This window comes from Harpia harpyja, chromosome 4, assembly GCF_026419915.1.
Source record: "Harpia harpyja isolate bHarHar1 chromosome 4, bHarHar1 primary haplotype, whole genome shotgun sequence".
Lineage (NCBI taxonomy): Eukaryota > Metazoa > Chordata > Aves > Accipitriformes > Accipitridae > Harpia > Harpia harpyja.
In genome coordinates this window covers 30999273-31021560 of record NC_068943.1, presented here as the reverse complement: position 1 = coordinate 31021560, position 22288 = coordinate 30999273, and the positions used below count along the sequence as shown (strand labels likewise).

The 22288-nt window shown below is 40.9% G+C and overlaps 1 protein-coding gene across 2 annotated transcripts; it reads right to left on the bottom strand.

Annotated features, from left to right (window-relative positions):
* Nucleotides 1-2340: 2340 nt before the first annotated feature.
* GPALPP1 (GPALPP motifs containing 1) lies at nucleotides 2341-22223 on the bottom strand. 2 transcript variants are annotated; one of them, XM_052786089.1, is made up of 8 exons: nucleotides 22108-22223; nucleotides 15606-15750; nucleotides 14501-14596; nucleotides 10316-10424; nucleotides 6549-6683; nucleotides 6159-6323; nucleotides 5647-5745; nucleotides 2341-3367 (listed from the first exon to the last, which is right to left on the bottom strand). In XM_052786089.1, the coding sequence occupies exons 1-8, from the start codon at nucleotides 22190-22192 to the stop codon at nucleotides 3149-3151; spliced, it is 1053 nt and encodes a 350-aa protein (XP_052642049.1). In that variant the 5' UTR covers nucleotides 22193-22223; the 3' UTR covers nucleotides 2341-3148. The 2 variants fall into 2 exon arrangements, with proteins under 2 accessions (XP_052642049.1, XP_052642050.1); XM_052786090.1 differs by lacking the exon at nucleotides 22108-22223 and adding an exon at nucleotides 21763-21862.
* Nucleotides 22224-22288: the final 65 nt, after the last annotated feature.

Below are 22288 nucleotides of genomic sequence, written 5' to 3'. Positions count from 1 at the left end.
CAACATGCACAGTGCATCCGCTGACTGCAACAGCAGAAGCAAAAAATAACTCTCCATAAATAGGTGTTTAAATCAGAAGAGCAGAGATTTTCCTCAGGTGAGAGTATTGCTATACCATGTTCTAACAAAATTTTCCAGATTGAACATCACGGTAGCTCAATATTTTGTTCTGAAGATACACACAAAGAAATCAGTTAAGTTTTCTTGAAATGTCTTTATTGCTTTTAACTGTTCCTTGGTAACAGCAGACTCAACGGGTTTGTGGTAGTTTGTTGGTTTTTTTTTTTTGGTATTAACATATACTATTCTTTAAAATTCCTCTTACACATCCAATTTATCATGCGCCTACCCCAAAAGGCTTCGTTTTATTGACTTCACTATAAATTCCACACCTGCTTGACATGTCAGAAGGAAGGGACCCTACTCTTGAGCAGAAATTTTTAACATCAGTATTAATAAAGGATGTCTATGCCAGCACAAAACAAAGGCAAGTGCTTTAAAATCTAGGCCGATGGGCTTTTCACATCCAGGAAAACCTCCCTGACATTTTTTTTTACAAAACAGAGTTTCCTGATGTGCCTGGAATCAATATGCTGCAACGCAGGCTGGCAGCGCTGAATAGCAACAGAATCCGTTAAATGTGTCGGGAGCCAGTTACCAGAAACGTTACATAGTAATTATGGTGAGGATTTTCTGTGAAATAAATTCTGGTTTTTCAAATAAGATTCTGAAAAGCCACCCACTAACATCTCTGCAGAAATACTTTACAACTCGTCCAAACTGTAGGGGACAGCTCATCTTTTCCCACGAAAGCTTACAGAGCTTGTAATTTACTGAGTTACTGCTTGTTCTAATGACCGTTGGAGGGAATGGTCTGGCCTTGGTAAGAGGAGATTAGTTTGTGTATTAATGCAATTCAAAAGTTCACTCAATTTACACAAAGTAATGAAAAGCTTAATTGGAACTCTCCACAATTCTACTTTCCCCCTATCTCAAGTTTGTAACACAGATTTCATCGAGTCTTCGAGAGGCTGCTTCAGAGCAGAAAAAGAAAAAAAGATGACGCAGATGAGAGGAAACAAGTTCCCCACTCACATCAAGGCTTCGCTAATTAGGACCGCACATCCCGCATACGTCCTTGGAGAGGGCACAGGACCGCGATGGGGCCAGGGAGGGCAGTGAGCAAACGGCGAGGATACGGCTGGATGGCAGGATCTGGCCATCTGATGACCCGTCCTCAGTTTGGAGGAGGAGGGACCACAGAACAAAACTGAAAACGAAGCACTAATGACAACAAAATCTGCATACAAGCAGCCCTCGTCCCTCCCACAGACTTGTCTGAATGAGCGAGGACTGCACGATGTGCTCGTGAAATCAGCTCTTTCTGCCTAAGGCAACACCTGGCAATAAATTCATTTCTCAAGGCACTAGGGTTTCCAGAAGTGGGCATGAGGATCATTTTTTGTCGACCACGAAGATTTAGCTAGTCACGTGATGCTCACCCTGTCATTGCTTTAATTGCCTAAAAAACCCCCCAAACATTCCTAATACTGCCTTTCCCATTAAGAAATCTACATTTGCTGAATTGCTAGAGATGTTATTTAACCCCCAGCTGCAGAGGAGCTCCCCAGAAAGGAAAAGGGGACAACTCAGAAGGCAGAAACCTAGCAAGACCTCGCTTGCTGAGGCAAAAAAGCACAAGGCACTAAGAGAAGTCTGGTTTAGGGGAGGAAAAATAAACTGCCCTTGTTTAAACTCTCCTCTCACCTCAAAACGAAAAGGCTCAGAAAGTCAAAACTGATTAAAGAAAAACCAAAACACAATACAAAACCAGTCCCTCTTCCTCCTGAAGGCAGCAGATTTTTCAGATGGCAAAATAAATCGTCTATTCAAAAAAGCAGAATCTAAATATATCGCAGGTAAGCATTTGTTTGCGACACTGAAAGTTCTCCTCAGCACGTGGAGGCTGTGTCTTGGGCTCACGCACACGTGCGATAAAATAAGACCAAGTCTTTAACCCTTCGTTTCTGGGGCTTGTTGGGTCACTGCTCTATTAACATGAACCGACCCAGACACCACCTGTCACGGTAGCCTTCTTCCAAATTAGTGAACCCCATGGTATTTAACACGCAAAACGCGTCACACTTCCAAACAAGTTGCCAGCATCTCATATATAAAATTATTTTCATATATAGATACTTCCAGTAACTCCTCAAAAAGGATCCCAAACATTACTTGAGAGAAAAAGGATGAAAGTACAAGTCTAATTTTAAAGAACACAACTCTCCCTTCAGCTGCTCCGCACACACACAGAAGAGTTAAGAACTCTAAACATGGGTGTAGATTTTTTAAATGTCAGATTTATTTCCTTTTTGATATCAAAGAGCTGTTCTGCTCTGCAAATTAACTGACAAAATAAGCTTTATTTTGGTTTGATTTTTCACATTGTATTTGCTTAAAAAAGACGGATTTCCTGATGATACACCCTACAAATTGAAATTCAAATGAGATATTCTTTTCTTATATACTACCGTTTTATAATTAAATCTGCAAATCTTGAGGTTTTATTCTGCTACGACGAGCTCTTCCTGCTATAGTACAGAAATTATACCGCATACATATAAACTTGTATTTATGTACAGACACAGAATCATAGAAAAGCACTGGGCGGACGTAAAAGCTGCCATTTTGAGTTTATACGCCCCAGCAGGAACTCCAGTCAAGCAATGTCCTGCCCACGAGCCTAAAGGGGATTTTTCCATGGCCTTCAGGTCAGGCTCAGGAAGAGTATCTTACGCATGGCAGGAGAAAGGGGGAAACTGCCAACTCCATTGCAAGATCAAATCTAGAACTCCTTAAAATAATAGCCATTTTAATTAATTATTTTTATGCTAATAAAATATATATGTATCTCTCTCAACATTTTAAAGTAGCAAATCTACATTATCTTTTTCTATACCAGGGCCTTCCTTTACCAGTTTAGTTTTAGTACAGATGATCCTCCCTAACAGAGTATTTACAGACAAGGGAAAAATAGTTAAACATCGGGGTATTTATTTTGCATACAAATATTTACAGAAAAATACTTAAAAAATTAAGTATTCAAAGTTTAATTGACTTCACTTCAAAAAAGCTTCATGCTTTTATGTTACAAAAACATATTGCCTTTACTGTGCTCAAATTTAGTATTCAGGTCTCTGGATTTTCTTATAAGGGCTTTCTTTTGTGCTTCGTCAAATCGATTGACTTTGAGATCCTGGTCTCGGTCAAATGGCCTTCTTTCTTGAGGTTTGTTCTTTTCTTCGGATGCTTTGCTCTTCAGCTTTTTCTGATGTATGTCCATGAGAGATTCTGACCTCTTTGACTCCTGGAAAAATGGGAAGAAGGAAGAGGAAATAAAAGTACTACAAAATATCAACAACATAGAGAAAATCCAAATGGACAGACTGGAATTAGGAAAGCTAAAAATTCCAGAAAAAGAAGACAGCTTAGTAACTGGAAAACAGAATGTTAGATTTAGCATACACAGAGCAGAAAGTGCGTGTAATCTTGTCTATGCAGAATAAAATACTAATAATTCACTGACGTTAAAGATACCCATAACATTGTTGAATCTCTGCAGACAGTGGAGATAAGTTATAAAAATAATGCCAAAGAAATATAAAAGTTGCTCTGCCATTATTAGCAGAGAAAAATGCAGACAACATGTCAAGAGAAATATCTCAAAGTACAGGCCCAGTTTCTTACACGCTTCCCCTAAGCATCTGGTTTTGGTCACTGCTAGGGGCAGGAACAAGCTAGATACCCTTTCGATCTTATTCTCATGCACTTTTGTGTTTTTAATGTGTGCTCTTTTAACTTTTCAGTATTTGAATCAGCTGGTGCAAGCCCACAGGACAAAATCACAGGTTTGAGCTAGAGCACGTGTTTTGCCAAATCAGGGACTTCAGTTGCCTTTATCAAAGAGCATGATCCAGCCCAAATACAACATAAAACTTTTGCTGATTTCACACAGAAGCAGGATTAGTTCTCACAAGACTACGTGGCCCCTCCTTTACTCAGGCAAGGTGTATTTGTGTATCCCTAAGTAGTCAATTTCTCAGACTCTCAAATCATTACAAACCAGCCAAAAGATCAGTCCAAACCAATTGTCTCATCAGAAAGAACAAAAGATGAGCAGCTCTGTTTTCTCACGTCTAGGAACACGAGATCTTTATTGCGAAGGTTCATTTTCCTTCACTCCCTGTGCAAACACTTACTTCACCACACGTACAAATAATAATTCATACATGACATAAGAAATGATTTTCATGGAAAACAGAAAATGGACAATACTTATTCTTGGTGTAACTGTGTCAGTGTTAACAGAATTGCACCAGAGAGAGAGAATGTATATGGCATCAGCACTGAAAGAATTAACTGTAAGAAACTAGTTTAGGAATTAAAGCTCCTGCTCTATGAAGGTATCCTTGATAAAAGTCAGTGGAGAAAGAAATAGGAAAGAATAGAGGAAAAAACTTTAAAAGAAAAAAACCAAACCAAAACAAAACCACCACCCACCTGAAAATCAGAAAAGAGCTGATTTAAAAAAAACAACAAACAACAGAACAACCCAAGAAACCTTGTTCTTAAACAAGATGCCTTCTTCAATTTTTTTTTTTTTTTTTGAGAGAACGCCATTAACCTTAGGAACAGTAAAGGCCTATATATGTTTTATTCTGGCAACAGTACAGAGCAAACCCCGTAGTTTTACACGCAAATTATTCTACTATATTCATAATCACAGTAGAAACAGACAATACAGAATAAATTTAAGACAGCATGCTAACAGCTCTGGATTTGCAAGCCTCTAAGTCAAGAGGGACATGTGATTTAATGAACTACAGATAAATTATTAAAAGTGCCAGATAAACTTCAATCATGTAATATAAGCCAATGCTGCAATTCTCAAGTTAATTACACTCTCAAGAGACCAGATTGCCTTCCGTAAGACTTCAGGTCATAAATCAGGGAAGAACCGCAATGAACAGCTGTAAGGCAGGCAATAGTCCATATACTCTGGTGGACAGGGCTGGCAGACAGAAAAGTGTGTAATCAACATCTGCCTGTGAAAATTACCTGCTTCTGCAGAGATTGAGGAAAACTTTATATAATAATGCTGTTTTAAGGAGCAGTTAATGTAATTAATTACATGGTGTAATTAATGCATTGATCTGCTTAGCCCATCAAGCTTCTTTTGGGTTAATGGCACATTTTGTCCTAAAAGTTAAACCTTTACTACTGTTTTATTCTTGGGATGTTGGTAATTCAGTGAAGCAATCTAATATTTGAATTTGTCTACTCCCAGCAACCATGTCCTGACCTGAGGATAACTTGAGGAAAACATCACCTAAAACTGAGACAATATACACAAACCCCAATTCTGTCACACTGTTTTCAGCAGCAGCTTGAGGACCCAAACCCTGCTCTTGTTGAAGTTATGGCAAACATTCTAAGGACTTAAACAGCGGTAGGTTTGGGCACTAAAAGGGAACACTGTAGTGGCATCACCATGGAAACCAGCAGCACTAGAAATGAGAACCAAAAGAAAAGAGTGAAGAATTAAAGGAAATGCAGGAAGAGGAAGCATTTTGCTATTACACTTACATTGTATGAAGTCACCTGCTCAACAAGTCTCTTGTCTCTCCCAGATAATACAATTTCTTCATTATCCTTACTGGTTGACTTTTTTGCCTCTTCTCTTTCCTGATGAGTAGAAGCAAATTACATGCTATAGTAATCAGAATGTCTGAAGTAAAAAGCAAGGAAATCCATATTTAATTAAATCTGAAGGGTAGAGGCCACGATAGAGGCCACCGGATATTTTTTGCTCAGCTTGATAAAAGAAGAAACTGGACACACTGTAATTGGAAATTCAATTTGCTGATACAGAGTACCTGACTACTGCAGAAGGGAGAAGGAATAAATTAATATCAATGTTACTTAAAATCATTATTTCCTTGCCTTTACCTTAAAGCCTGAATTAGTAAGTTTTGATAACAGAAAAAATCTGGAAAAAAAATTTCATTGAACAGCTCAGGATATCTTTACTTTGTTTCCATAGAACATCAACAACATGCATACTGCCTGCAGGTGTATATGAATGAATAAATGCTCACCTTGGCTTTTCTCTCTCTGTCAGCTGGAGTATCTGTCCAAATAGATCTATCGCCCGATTTGTCATCAGCTCTTCTCTTGAATGTTCTTGGGCCAAATCCAAAGCTTTTCAATTCAGGTGGAAGTTCTGTCATCCACGATTCCCTGGTAACCTGCTTGGGTTCATCCTTTAAAAAAGAAAGAGGGGGTGCGTTTAAAAAAAAGCATAATCAAAAATTGCTGTCTGAATCTCTTAGCTTCCAGCAGAAATCGTGGATTTTTCTTTGTCTTAACAATTGCAAAGACTTAGCATCCCAAGCAGAACTGCAACTAGGTTCACACAGAAATAGGCGAAGAAAAACACAAATACACTCCCATCAACATAATATTAGAAGTTAAGAAATCCAACTTACGCTTTCTGCTGAAGTAAGTTTCTCCTTCATTCTCTGAGCTCTGCGTTCAAATTCTTTAGTCACATCAGACTCCACTGGTTCTTTTGCAGGCATTGGACCTATAAGATTGTCTTCGTCCTCACTACTATCTGTTACCTTCCAAAAATAAAACATTTCTCTCAACCACAGTGCTAAGACCATCAAGAAACACTTTAGCTTCATAGGATTAGAATGATTTTGTCTAGAAGAGCATATAAACCTAATGCAATGCATCTGCCAGTCAGACAACAAAAACCTGGATTAAAACTCCAGATTAGACCTGTTCTAGCACTTTAACATGGATACTTAGTCTCCATGTTTCCAAAAGCACTATCTCTCGTCTGTGGCAAACCACTGGTAAACGCAGTGGCAATACACAAAGTCCTGCTACTTTACATGGCTCTGCAGGCAGCCACATAACCTCCGTGGCCATAGGTAAATTTGAAACACACACGCATACATCTTTGATACTTTGGGCTTTACCATCACTAGCAACATTTGGATGCATCTCTGTAATAAGGATCACAATTTCACACTGCCAGGAGAACTGTCTCAAGCTCAGCTTCTGTAAGGATGCTAGAAAGATTAACATGCAAGCTAGGGTACAGTGGCAGGCATGGTACAACACCTCTGGGTGTATAGTATCTGCCAGTCTAATCTCTTGGTTCTGTCACTCGCTTCTTCGATCCCTTTTGACATTGCATTCTAAGCAATTATTTGGAGAACGGCTCAAAAAACTAAGTTTGAAAGGGACTAGATGGTAATAAGAATCTTTGTGGATGCCAGGGGCTGTACAGAAAGCTCACAGGTCCCTCCAGGTTAAAACAGTACCGATGTGGATGGAGGCAGAACTAGACAGAAAATGGTGACACCACAGTGCCCTGGAAGCAAAGCTAAGGTGCCCAATATCTACGAAAATTTAAAGATTTAGCTACAGCCTGAACGTGGGTGATAAAGCAATGGGAGTAGGATGACAACAAGGCTGTATACTCAGGAAGCACAGAGCATTAGTTGAGAGTATAAGGTGGTGGCAAAGAAGTTTCAAATGAAGGATGAAGAAAGTGGGGGGGAATGGCTTGTATTTGTCATGCCAAACTTCGGTTACCAGGCGGACATCCTAGAATCAAGCTGCAACACCATCAGAGAAGATAAGGGCTCAAGAGTGATGAGCAGTGGAAAAACAGTATCAGGAACCTTCTACGTAAAATAAGGCGCCCGAGGCAGAGGTGACCCAGTGGAGAATACAAGAACGGAGTACAGAACCTCACTAGAAGAGTCACCTAATGAGAGCATGGGGAACGGAGGACGAGTGAGAGGAGGAGGAGAGCAGGAAAGGTATCCTGCTACACTGAGTTCAAGCCTAATACTTCAGCCTGCTCACAGCTGGCATCCCACTGCTGTAGAGGGATTTGGGCTAAGGAAGACAGTAGGTGTGAAATAAGCCACGTTACTCCTATGTCTGCCATTTGCTACAGAAACTGGCGTGCTTTAATAACGCTGCTCCAAGCTAGCCAGGCCAGTTGGCCCTGTCTGCCTTTAGGAGTCAGCAAAGGTAGGAACAGTGGGGAAGGCAAGTTTCAGGTGGCAAGAGAGAGACACAGCTACGTATGGCTGTGGACCACAAGGTGCAAGAAGAGGCTGAGCAAACTTAATGGCTGTATGACCAGTTGCATGAAATGGGTCTGAAAGACTGACGAGGGTGAGAAATAGCTGGTCATTTATAAACACCATCAATGCAAGGTGGTAACACCGATTTCTCTCGTCATTTTTCTCAAAAACAGTTACATAGTCAAGCTTTCACTAATTATCTACCACTGTGATATCGCTTCAATTTTTAGAGAATGGGGTGACTGCGTTCTCTCTCTCTCTCTTTTTTTAAAAGATGGAGCTGGTAGGGAAGAGGAATAACCATCTTGAGAAACCAAGGCAGTAAACCACTTCCCTCTCTCTGTGTACAAACAAATAAAAAATGCAAATATGTAAGACTTTTCATAATAAATTCTATTGTGAAGTAGTTGAGGATGAAAGACAAATTCCACGCTGAGTTTTAATTGAAGAAGCATGTCTCATTTCCTTTCTCATTAGTCTTAAATTCAGTTCACTCCATTACCACCTGCCTCAAACAAGATGAAATTAAACAAACATTGAAAAATACTCCCCTCAAGTTTGAAGGGGAAATCAATATAAAGGGAAGAGTCAGCATGGAATAAGCTGCCTCTAAAGATGTACTAGAATACAAAATAATTACATAATTAAAACAAACAAACAAAAAGTACTCATCATATTCAAAGGTAAAAAAAGAGCATTATTAGGAAGAGAAAAAAATAAAATAAGCTAAGTTCTGTAATAGCTGTAACAAAGCTGATGCTAGAAGATCTATTTAGGAGAAAAGAGACTTTTTTGTTTGTAAAATATATAAGCAGACCAGTTTTGACATCCCTGCCTCAAGAGATTTGTCATTATGATAAATTGCTTAATCGTTACTTGGAGTTACAAGACTACGAGTATCTTAAAAATGTCAGACAGTCATTCTTCATGAAAGATTATGACAACACTCACTGTAGGAGACTGGAGAATGATATACTTTGCAACTACTAATCAAAAAAGTGAAGTTCCAGAGCAGCCTTTGCCTCATTCCTTCCTGGCATGTCTAGCATGTCCAGCATGTCCCATAGTGTCTGGGAGTTAAACTTAAAAATGTAAGTATTTTAGAAATAAACAGAATAACTTAATTCTCACAAGGAATTAATATTTAGTTCATCATAGCATGAGAGAGATTTAATTACCTAAACACTGGTATCCAGTATCATTTTTGATGTCTTAGGGTATCCTGCCTGGCTTAAGACGTGCTGCTCAAGAAGGATGCAAGCTTCTCTAAGGTGCTACTCCCTATCTGCCAGCCCGCTGCAGACTATTAAGACCCCTCAGAATGGTACTAGAGGCCCATGTTTAGGAAGCTGAATCTTCCCTGTACTTCTCGCTGTATTTATCACATATCTTATTCTTGAATGTTCTTTAGTAGTACATGCATTATTTTGTGGCTAGGGATTAGACTATAGGACTTCTACCTAGTTTTTACCTAACTTGATGAGAACAGTCAAAAAACATGAACCAAAAAAATTGTGTCGGTGTCACTGTCTTGCTCTGCCCTATTCCCAGTTACAGGTATCATCTTGCTATTGATACGAACAATTAGTGACACTGTAGCATCATTCTTGATTGCATTCTTTTGGATAAACTTATTTAATACATCCACTAATAAACATTTTCAAGGAGGTGAAGATATGTGAAATATTCAATCATTTTGCTCGCCCATCAGCAAAGGAGTAAAAGCTTGAATGACACATAAATCTTTTCATTCTAACAGGTTGTGTTACTTCTTTAATGTCTTTACAAATTTGAACTTTGCCAAGATGTTCACTTGTGAAGGACGTCACACCAAAAGAAAGCATGGAAAAACATTTGGAAGAATTACTGTCACTGCAGTTTAGGATGCCTAGATCTCTTGTGTTCAGTGAGCACATCATCCGTCTAACAGGAAAATCACAACAAACCAGACCAGCCTTTTTGTTTTTTAAAGCTTATTTATGCTTCAGTATTTGACTCAGGCAAAAACATGCCAGACACTTTCTGGTCTAAAATTAAACTATCATGCTGAAAAGTATGCCTAGTAGACTTTTTTGGGCTCCTACTTGTTTAAGCATTTCAGATAGCCTGTACTAAACCAAAATGCTTCTGTTTTCACAAACCTGGGTACGGAATTCTGATGAAACAGACGGTCCTATGGAACATCTGCTATTCCCGGTGTCCTGTGAAGGTTTCCTAAAGCCAGGCGGTAATGCAGGACCTATAATGGGCCTTGGGGGGGGGGGGGGGGGGGGGGGGGAAGAAAAAAAAAAAAGAAAAAGAAAAATCTTGGTTTTCAGTTGAGGGGGAAAAAAAAAAAGGAAGTAACATAACCAACATGGACAGTACATTAAAAGACAGCCTGTCACTGTTTGCTGCAGGGAAAAAAAAGTAATAGATTAATATAAAAATAAAAATCAAATGTTGATGAGAAGTGTGATTCTCCTTCCTCCCTATGCCAAGTGTGCCCCCTATGCACACACCATAGAAATAACTGAATAAGAGTTTCTCCATTTTCCAGGAGGACCTCTGCAGATAGCTGGGATGCAAGAAAACCAGGAAAGTTGCAGCATGTAGTCAAAGGAATCCACTTTTTTCTTCCCTAGCTTTCTTCACCAGATTCAAGTGCAATGAAAGGGGGGAGGTCAAATATACGCTTCTCCTTCTCTAGCAACAAAGCCAATTTTGTTCATTCTTGCCTTGCACCACAGTTTCACTGTCCTTCAATACACAGAATCAGTGATCTGCTCTGATTTTAAGTTTATTTTCCCTTGGAGCGGTGACAAGAGAAGAAAAGTTTTGTGATTCCAGGTAAGTTCACTGATTTGTTTTTACACAGCAGCTCTGCAAGCAGTATAATTCAATTGTCTCCAGGAACATGGAAAGGTGAGAATCTCTCTTCAATGGTGAAAACAGTTCAAAGCGTACTACAAACTGTGCTTGCAGTACTGAAAAGACTTGTATACGAGTTCCTCTTAATAACTCACCATCATATTCTTTAAAGCTAATAAAAGCTAATTAAAAATCCAAACAATTATCACCTGAAGAAATATCCAAGTGACAGTATCCTCACACTGTAACAGCAGAGACTTTGTTTATTATGATTATTATGTTTCTGAGCTTTAGGGCGATCAAACATAACACAACAAGAACTGAATTATGCTAATTATGGTCTTCTACTAAATCCTCCATAATCTAATCAGTACAGCCCTGCTGTAGTGATATTATTGTCAGGATTTAAAGAGGGGACATAAAAAGCAGAAAGTCCTGCCAGAATGCCAACCACAGATAGACAGACACAGGCAATTAATGTGAGCTCAGGCCAGGACAAGGGCATTGGTGAGGTTTCAAACCCAGGCAAGAGGTCTGCTTCAAATTTGAAGTTTCACCCCCACCTAGCTGCCGCAAAAAAGAAACAGCTTTTATTTTCCTCTGTTCCTTTCTGACTGCTTTCTTGTTAAGACGACCGTATTTTAAATTCCAAATATAATTTAAAGGGATTGAATTTAAACCTATACAGATATGGCCAAAATAATCTTTTATTTTAGTATACAAGTACCTTTATTTTGCATGGAGAGACAGTTAAACCAAACTATAAAAAAAGCTTTCTACTAAAATATATAAGAACATCCATGTTGTGGGCTGTATCTGCGCAACTTGTCAAAAAGAGCAGATCTCAAATACTCTGCCTTGCTTCTGTCACAGCTCAAAGGCTCTTCCAAGGAATAGAAAAATGGTTCCCATATTCATCCCTCCCACGCTTTCCATTTTATGCTTTTTTTTTTCTCCCCACATGAATAACCCTGTTGCTCGGGTCTTTCCTCGGCAGTACACAGCCAACATGATCCTTCACAGTTTCCTGGCTCTTCCACAGGTTCAAAGGCTCTCTGAACAGGTGAAGTGAATCTAAATAAAACCGTTAAACACATTTTGCTGCTGTTGGCAACTTCAATACCTACCTATACATGTTCAAAAAACCACCCCAAACTTATCATGAGTTAAGCTTTCATTTAAGGAAGATTGGATGTCATATATGGCAAAGAAGGCTTTCCTGTTGCTGGGCTTTGAGTCCTTGCTAATGTATGTTTCAAGATGGGTGTTTCAGTGTTCTTCTTATGTATAACATGAAATTTTTTTAAGATAACCTTTACTTTTTACCTTGGTGTGTGAATACTTCCAGAATATTTACAAGCGCTGCACTTCTGTCTAACATTGATAAATGGCAATATCCTTTCCAAAGTTGAAGGAAATCTGCCTTATATATATATTTTATGCTGGAATGATTCAAACAATTTTTAACAAGCTGCACATTGCCACATGAGCTGCTCCTCATCATGAATATGTTGCTTTGACAAGTTTGGAAAAGGTGTAACAGAACAAAAGCTTTTCTAAAAGAAGAAGTATGTCACACAGAGCTAATAAACAGTATGTCCATACATTGAAACAAACAGCCTACATTTGTTTCAATTATTCATGGCTAGATCATCAGCTGGCAACCTGCTCAACGCTAGGGGCAATGCAGCGGGGAGACAGTTAGCAGCATTGTGTCTACACCCTGCACAGCTTACATGCCTCAGTGTGTCAGCACAACTAGACTGCCAGGTGTACGGGGGTGGAAGATAGACAAGGCTCTTCCCACACATCACACCTTTCCCACCTATTCAGGGAGTCAGGCTGGGTGCAAACCAGCTCTGCTCAATCTGCTTTCTCAGGGTGTGCTACGAGCAGTATGGTGAGCTAGGACAAAAAAGCCCCAACAAACTAGCAAGTGCCTTTTACTGCTTTAATCTCTCGTACTCACAGACACAGAGCAGACTTTTGCCCTCTGAATGTAAATGCAAGTTATCCAGCATTTTGGAAATAAGCTGCTAAGTAGAAATAAAAGTTGGGTGAGCATACAAAAGGCTACGATTATATGATGGGTGACCACCTGTGTTACTGCTCATCTCTCTAACACCTTCAAACCACAAGTTGCCTCTTTTCTTCCCCTTTTCCTTTGCACACTATGACATAACATTTTACCACAGGAGTAGTCATGTCAAAAAAATCAAGAAAGCAAGAAGGCTACCTCTGCTGATATTAAAAGCTACAAGCATTTATTTGCTTTATTAGAGATCACATTACTTTTAGTGACTTCCTAAATTTCATAATTAAAATAACACATTGTGCATAGGAAATGCAAGAAAAAGAAAAAAATATTAGTTACTCTTGGGACCATCAAAGCACCAAACAAGCCCACTGAGCACGATACCCACAATTATGAAAGAGTTTGTCAATTACAGCAAAGCCTAACCAAACAGATACGAAGAGGATACTTCCAAATAGCCTTAGTTACATAAATTCTTGTTTTCCTAAGTGCTGCCAAGCATCATAAAAATTTATCCAAACTAAAAAAAAACTTCAACTTTGAAATTTCCTTTGAGATGGTATACTACATACACAGCTCAACAACAAATTGAGTCACTTTCCTAGAACTGAACACTCATACCTGACAAGTAGGTATTGATTTATTTTATCTACCAGCTACCTGTTGCTCCGAGGAAGATAATAGGGACTCTCTCAAGGGACTCTCTTGTACCTTTCATCAATAAGCGTCCCCTTGGAAGTACCAATTTCACGATGGATTATCATTTCAAATTATGGAAGGAAGCGCACAGATTGATGTAAAGACTAGAAGGCTGTGGGACATGGTTAAGTTCTGCATAGAAAATCCATAAATAGGTTTTTGGGGGAAGTATTTTATAATTGCATGCAATCATATGGAAAGCTTCCTAATAGAGGCTATAAATAATGCTTATTTGCTTAGACCTGACAGCTTGCTTTCTAGAAACCTACACTGTTCAGATTAGTTTTCTACCTGGAAACACATAAACAATAATCCTTGGTGCACTAGCAAATATCAATTCCAATAATCTGCATTGTATTGCACCACATAAAAGGTAACTGCCCTACCCCCTCACAGCCCACAAAGAACTGCAGAACTATGGGTCCTTGTACCTGTAATTTGTTTTTTCTGCACTGATCTGAGACCTATTGTAAGAGATGGAAGAAATCTGACATTCAAAAATATAACTCAGACAATTCACGTTTTTTCTTTTTCTCTTCAATCTTCCAACCAGGACTATGAGGGCGGTGTGTTCTGTTTCAAGGGAATGCTGTTCCTGTTCTCAGAATGTAGAGGAAGCAATTCTAATCATCTGAATCTGAAGTGCACAATTGAAGTGTTCTGTAATAGTGCCACAAAATATTTCATCTAAAATAATTGTGTTTTAAAGAAAAGTGTCTGAATATAATTCCATTTTAATTACCTCTCTGGAGAATCATCCTGTTTCTTAAATCCAGGAGGAAGAGCAGGCCCAAAAAAGCCATCATCATCATCGTCTTCCTGAATTCTTTTTGGCTTTCTGCAAATACAAAGATTTCACTTAATAATTACCTTGACACGCATAGCAATTATCTACATTTTTAAAAGGAAAAAAAAAATACATAAAATTATTTCAGTCTTATGTACTAAATATCCTGCTGTTACCAAGGAAACAGTGCAAAAGGATCGAAAATAATTTGAAGCAATTAAAAAATTGGGAGCATAAGCTTCACTCCAAAAATGCTGACATTTAAACAAACATTAAGAACGCTTTTGCTGTAGAAAGTAGTATAATGTTGAAACACCATTTTCTAGTCACAAAGTAATTTTAAATTCAGCACACTTCTTTCACCATTTTTATACACTGTCTGCATTTTGATTAGTATTTTTCCCAGTTCAATTCTAATTAACTGAAAAACTGTTGAATAAGACAACAAGAAAAAAGTAATAATTAGTCTAACACTCATTAACATGGCATAATGCCCTTCAAGTACATATACAAGGCCTAGCACAAACACACGCAAGTTCTTAACACAGCAATTGTGAGCAATCAACCCCACCAAATGAGAGCATGTGCAGACTCCTGTTATTTGCTAAACAATTTGGGTTTTCTTCCATTAGAGTTGACTTAATTGAATGCATAAATTCATGCCCATAAACAGTTCTTATGACCTCTCAATGAGAGGTAGTATACAAGTAACAGGGCAAAACTCAAATACCAAATACTTACATAGATGATAAGTGGTGTCTGTCCTTAGTATAAACAAGCAAAACATTAAGGATTTTATTACTTTAATTGCAGAACTAAAATAAAACATGTAAATACAGAGATCTGATTGCTCTAAATAACTTAATTCCACTGCAGGTGTCAAACAGGTCAGCTGAACATTCCTGACCACAAAGAACATGCAGAACATGTCATCAAGTTTCACACGGGTAGAGACTTTACCCTTTTATTTATATAATACTGTTCCTTTCTCATAATTTATGCACACACATTTCATTTGCAATGCAATGTAAATATACAAATAACCTAAGAACATGCTCACTTGGGTGCTGGATCGCCTTCTGTCTCCTCTTCAGATTCTTTGTTTGTGTCTCTGGGTAGAGGAAGAGATTCTAAGTCATCATCACTGTCAGGAGTTTCTGAGCTACAGCTGCTTTTATAGCCTGGAGGCAGTGCTGGTCCTGCAACTGAACATCCAGAGTTATTTGGATACTTATTAAACATTTCAAATTAGTATGATCTATCTTGGTATTCCCTAAACACGTATCTACCTGGAATTAAGTTTATTCAATCATTGCTCTGTCTAGCATTTAGCAAAAATATCTAAACAAACTCCTAGAAGTTACTTTTTTCAGCACCGTATTTCAGTGACCCTCCCCCAAATTAAATCAGTACATTACTAATCCATTACTACACGAGTGTCTTCTGGAACAGGACTAGAAAGCCCTGTTTCATCTAACAGCTGATTTACAATGCATATGGTATAAACTGGTATATTTAAAAGAAACTACCACCTTAATAAAGCATTTGAAGCTTACTAGTGAAGAATCACATCATTTGTACATACACAGACTGGGAGGCCGTAGATTAGTGGAATTTAATTGCCAACCTGCTTTAGGAATGGTTTAACGATTATGGTCATTCCCAGTTCAGCAAAGCGTGAACAGCAGGCACAGACTTAAGTACTCTGCTGAAAAAGGGATGGTCTAGGCATTCAGACTTCAAAGAATTGTTGCTGTCGGAAGGCTGGGGCAGTGGATGGAGCTCTCATGCTCCAGTCAACCCTTCACCCTCTGGAGTAATGAGGAGGTGGGATACCCCAGCAAAGGAAAAATTCAGACGTTAACACCGCTAACAGACCTGAGCTGTCCCTGGCACTGTCCCCACCAGCAGGCACAGTTCTTTATAGACTTATTTGGATATAGCACCATGTACACCGGGTCCAGAAGTAGCTTAGCCACTGATCCTAGCAGCAAACGCCCCCCAAATGAGACACTTATCACAGATACTCCCACAGGCTCAGTCAACACAGAGCCAGCTGGAGTAATGGAGCAATGGTCCCAAGATAAGAGGCCCTCCCAGACCCAGGGCAGTGCATGCAGGACCCGCACCAGTTTACACACACAGCACGAACAGCCATCCGATAAAACAGAGACTTGATCCTACTGATGATTCAGCATCCTGAAACACAGACACCATTCCTCCTTTTAATATTTCAAGCATTGAGTCCAAGACTGACAGGACAGAAAGATATTTTGGTGGAGAAAAGACATTGTTGGCTTTATGAATAGTCAAGGATTAGATGAAAAGATGAGGTGCAATAAAACCACATAAATGAAGGATACCAGGAAATTACATCTCCAGTTAAAGAACTACGACTTTTTGATGGTGCAGAATAAAACCCGATGCAGATACAGGTTCCATTGTTAGCTGACAAAGGCTAGGCAGAAATTGAGTCCTTCAAGTGAGCTTCATAAAGCTTTTAGTCGTCTTTAGCACATGATGCTGAACAAGGACAGTCTACTACTCACAAAGCATCCAGACAGATCTGCCACTTATTTTGTGTTCTGTTTCAATGGGAAAGAATTTAACCAGGACACACAAATCCATTTCAGCACTAAGAAGAAAAAACCCCACAGCACCTGAGCCTATAAAGGTAAAGTAAGTTCAAGATGAGAGGGAACCAACAGCTGAACGATAAATAGGGGTAAAGACTGCTGTCAAGAAGTCTCCCATTTTCGTATGAGAAACGCCGCTGGATAAAAAGCACTTAAAAAACAGACAAACCCCATACAACAGCTTTCTCCAGCCACCTGGTGCCCTGATATCATGAAAGCAGAGCTTCATTTGCTCTGAATGCATGCAGGTAAGAGAAAGGACTTGGAGTGAAAGGAGCAAACTGAGATGCAGTTTGATGAGTCTGATACTGCAGAGGAGAGAGAAATTGGGAACAGCTCTGTGAGCTGGAAAGAACTAGTAAAACCAAAACTATTTACGGAAGGATACTGGTCCCACTGACATGTTGTCCAACATCAGGGCTAACACACATGCTTTCTATCCCAATTCCTCTCTGTTATGCTGGCACAACTGTTTGCGTAGGCTATGCAATAAACCGGATCAGGAAACTTAAGAGGCATAAAAATAACACTGCAAAATCCAGCACTTCCCTGAAAGAACTCTTTGTTTGTGGAACTGCAGCCTAAGCAGGACAACCAGAAACAAAATAGACAGAAGCTGATTCATGAAGGGAAAACAGCATTTAAAGCCTGGGGAAGGAAGAGTCACTGGACATGGTGAAAGAAGTGGAGGAGAAAGAGACTTGGGAGAATGGGGATTAAAAATTAATATGGTCATGGTACTGACTGACACTAAGAATCAGCACAAGCGAGGCTACAGCTATGGATCGGGTGGGGAGCTGCAGAAAAGAGTAGAGAGGAAGGAATGGGAATTGCTAAGCATAGATTCTGGGAGCAAAGAAAGGAAAGGGTAAGGAGGGAGCCCAAGACCTAATGAGAAGTCTGTGAATGAAATTCCCTGAAAGCCATGGAAAAGTGGAAAGATACAGATCAAAGGAGGAACGGAGGAGAGCTCAGAGTGTCAGGAAACTAAAACCAATGAGGCGAGGAAGAGAAATGGATGTAGCAATGGTAGAGCAACAGGAAAGCAAGGAAGTAAACAGGAAAGCAAGGAAGTAGCCAGAACTCAGAATAAGTCAGAGCAGGACAGTCGGATAAGAAAGTGTGAGAAGAAAGTTTTGGGGACGAAGAGGAGAGAAACAGAGCCAAGGATACCTCTAAAGTCAGACTGAAGTGAATGTTTCACAGCTGCTAGAAGTGGCCATCCTACTACTGTTGCTCTGACTTTCCCTCTTGATTGAGCTGGCTCTGGTGACTATCTGCCTGAAAATTAAGTCAATTCAATTCAGAAGCCAAATGGAAAACTAGTTTTTGTTTTGTTTTTGCTAGGTTAATTTCTGCTGTATTTGGCGATTCTAAGCAATCTACCATGCCATCAGAAAGGCACTGGGAACCTCTCAAGGACACACAGGAGTAGGGCCTTTCACCTTCAGCAACAGTGATAGATCAACTCAGACATATCACATCAATGCATCTGTACAAATGTGGCCTCAATGCTGAAATAGACAAAATCCCCTTCTGCATCTCTGGTTATTTTTAGCTATTCCCTAGCATTTCTCTCCTGCTGGTACAAGGACAGCACAGCAGGGACGAACAGGCCAAAGGAAGTACGATTCTTCTAGCAGGAGCACATTTAGGCCAGCTTCAAAGAATCATCATGAGATGAAGAATCGGAAGATGAGCGTGTCCCATGGGTTGGACAGAGACGAGCTGAAGAAGGAAAGGTAAAGGATTTACCAGGGATGAGCTTTTGAGTCTGTCCAACTACGTTCCCTCCCACCCTGGTCCTGATTAAGGGTCACAGGGTTTGAGTAGCGTCCATTCTCTAACACCAATGGACATCGGTATCTCCTGGCAAAGTCCATTTCGGCTCCCCCTGTGCTGACCTACAGGCAGAGCAGCAACTGGCACTTTGGTTACTCCCTTATCTTCTGAGGCAGGGACACACAAGGAAATAAACAATTGAGCTTTTAACTCTGCTCATGTTTCACAATGCGAAACACCACACATTCTTGCCTGCTAAAAATTACAACTATTAACAGAGCTGTTATGTCAGGGGTTGGAACCAGATGATCTTTAAAGGTCCCTTCCAACCCAAACCATTCTGTGATTCTATGTAATCCATATAAAGATGTAAAAAATGCAAATTTAAGAATGGATCAACACACGTTTATTTTGTTCACTACATCTAGCATGACAATGCTGTATCACAGATGGAAGACAAATGCTTATCTGGCAGCCAAGAGGGCAAACCGCATCCTGGGGTGCATCAAACACAGTATAACCAGCCAGTTAAAAGAGGTGATTATCCCGCTGTATTCAGCGTTGGTGCGGCCCCATCTTGAATACTGTGTGCAGTTCTGGGCCCCAAAATTTAAGGCAGCTGTGAAGGTCCTTGAATGTGTCCAGAGGAGGGCAACAAAGCTGGTGAAAAGGCTGGAAGGAATGTCCTATGAAGAGTGGCTAAGGGCTTTGGGCTTGTCTAGTTTGGAGAAAAGGAGGCTGAGGGGCGACCTCCTTGCTCTCCACAGCTTCCTGAGGAGGGGAAGTGGAGAGGGAGGTGCTGAGCTCTTCTCCCTGGGATCCACTGACAGGACATGTGGGAATGGTTCAAAGCTGCGCCAGGGGAGGTTTAGAGTGGACATTAGGAAGCATTTCTTTACCAAAAGGGTGGTCAAACACTGGAACAGGCTTCCTAGAGAGGTGGTCGATGCCCCAAGCAAGCCACTGTTTAAGAGGCATTTGGACAATGCCCTTAACGATGTGCTTTAATTTTTGGCCAGCCCTGAATTGGTCAGGCAGTTGGACTAAATGACCATCATAGGTCCTTTCCAACTGAAATAGTCTATGCTATTCTCTTATATTATAGTTCTGAATGAAACCTTTTTGACAGAATTCTCAGAATGGCTGCTCAAAGTCCTACTTTGTTGCTGTTGCGAGGCAGAAACTATGAAGGTAAAATAAAAAAACAAGTGTTCTTAAAGAAAAGCAGAGAACAGCTCAAATACCAGTGAGACCACAAGGAAAGAAAACATATTGGAAAAGCTGTTCAGCTTTAAAAGGTGAAATACCTCCTAAAATAGCTAGAATACACAAGGAAATAGTTACAGAACAACTTCTAGGCCCATTCTGTCTCAAGAGCCAGCAAGTGTTACAGTGCAGAAGACGCTTGTGGCAGCCCCAGCCACTCAGAACCCCCAGGTAGAGGGCTCCAGCTGGAGCCGTAATTCCGTACAACAAAGCGTGTTATGCTAAAGTACTTGCTCTCTCTTCCTCCTCTGCACTGCAGCAGTATGTCTCGTGTGTTGAGCAGGTACACTTAGCTGTCATGCTAAGCTGTTTTAAGTCAGGAAAAGTTTATAAAAGTTATAAAAACAAATAAACAATCCCCCAATATTTGGGTTTTGGTGTTTGTTGTTGTTTTGGGGTTTTTTTTTAAGGCAGATAAATTCCTTCATCCACTTCACACAGAAATCCTCAAGCAGATCTGCCAGTGTAACTGTACTACTACAGAGCTGATGTACCCTGGGACAAAAAGTGGACAAATGAGGCTGAATCACCTAGGCTAGATACTGCCAAAACACTTGGTATCACGAAACCACGGCCTCATTATAAGTTTAACTTATTTTGTTCAGTGGATTCATACACAATATAGATACTTGCAACGTGTATCAGTACGTTGATAGAAAGAAAGTGAATAAGCCATCAACACAGGTATGAATAGGAAAGGCTGCACCAGCTCAGACAAGCGTGTAGTCAGGACTTCAGTACAAAGCCAAGCTATGGACCTGGAGCTTGACGTTGCTATGGTGTCAGCTAAGGCAGCAGCTTTGCTCTCTCTTCCTATTGCTCCCTCTTCTGGACTAAAAAATGAGAAGAACGGACAAGCACAGCAAACGTTTCCCATCAGAGCTGCTTTGTTTGGAATAATCAAATGCTTACTGCAACACTGCCAGAAACTGAATATATATACTAGTGACTTGAACCTGGATTAAAGACAGGGAGTACTAACGCTCAAACTGCTACTTCCAGAGATACTATCGATGCAGAACACGTCAGAGTTTAAGCAGGGGAAGCTGAGCTCCACTGCAGAAGAGCCAGCTGGTCTCAGAGAGATCCCCCTTCTGATGGGACCCCTCCTCTCAACATTAGAGACCCTGGCAGGTGAGGCACCACAGCCTCACCAATTGCAAGTCAGTTCTGCTTCCTGGGGAAAGCTGACTGAAAAAACGACGGTTTCGTGAAGCATTTTGATGTGATAAAGGGAAATATGCCGCAAAGACATAACTGCCGTTTTGGTTTGTTTTTTTTTCCTGCCCACTAACTTCACACTCGGAGCTATTGAAGAACACAGGCCTAGGGGACTTGAGCAGGAAAATAATAAGCAAATCAATGCAGTGGTTTTTTTAAAAAAACTTTAGACCGTTTCATACCTGTAGTACCCCATCACACAAGATTTTTTTCCTGAAAAAGCCCCTATTACCCCCCCCCCCTTCATCCAGGGACCACCCCGGCGCAGGCCGAGCTGTGTGTGACACACACCCCCACATTACCCCGCCTCACCGAGCGGCCCCGCTCCTCTTCCACCGGCCCCTTTCAAGCACCTGAACACACCGGGGACCCTGAGGGGACGCGCTCCGTCTGTCATGTCGTCGTCCCGCCCCCCCCCCCGCTGCCTGACGCGGCGCTGAGGTGAAACGCGGGGGACACCCCCCTTCCTTCCCCGGGGCGGGGGGGCCTGCCGCACGTCCTTCGCGTGTCCCGTAGCGGAACGGGGAGCCGTCCCCGAAACTGAAGCCCGACCCTGAACGGAACCGAACGGCTGGGGATGAGGCGAGGGGGTGGAACGCAGGACCCGGGGGAGCCCCGGAGCCGTTGACCCCGCGGGGCGGCGCTTCGCGCCTTTACCCTGGCTGAAGTCCTCATCCGGGTCCGCCTCGACGCAGCGCGGGAAGCCGGGCGGCAGCGCGGGACCGATGAGCTCGCGAGCCATGGCAGGAGGGGGCGGGGACGACGCGAGCGCATACGCGGGCGCATGCGCGCTAGGGAGTGGGCTGGGAGGTGGGCGGGGCGCGCAGCCCGACTCCTC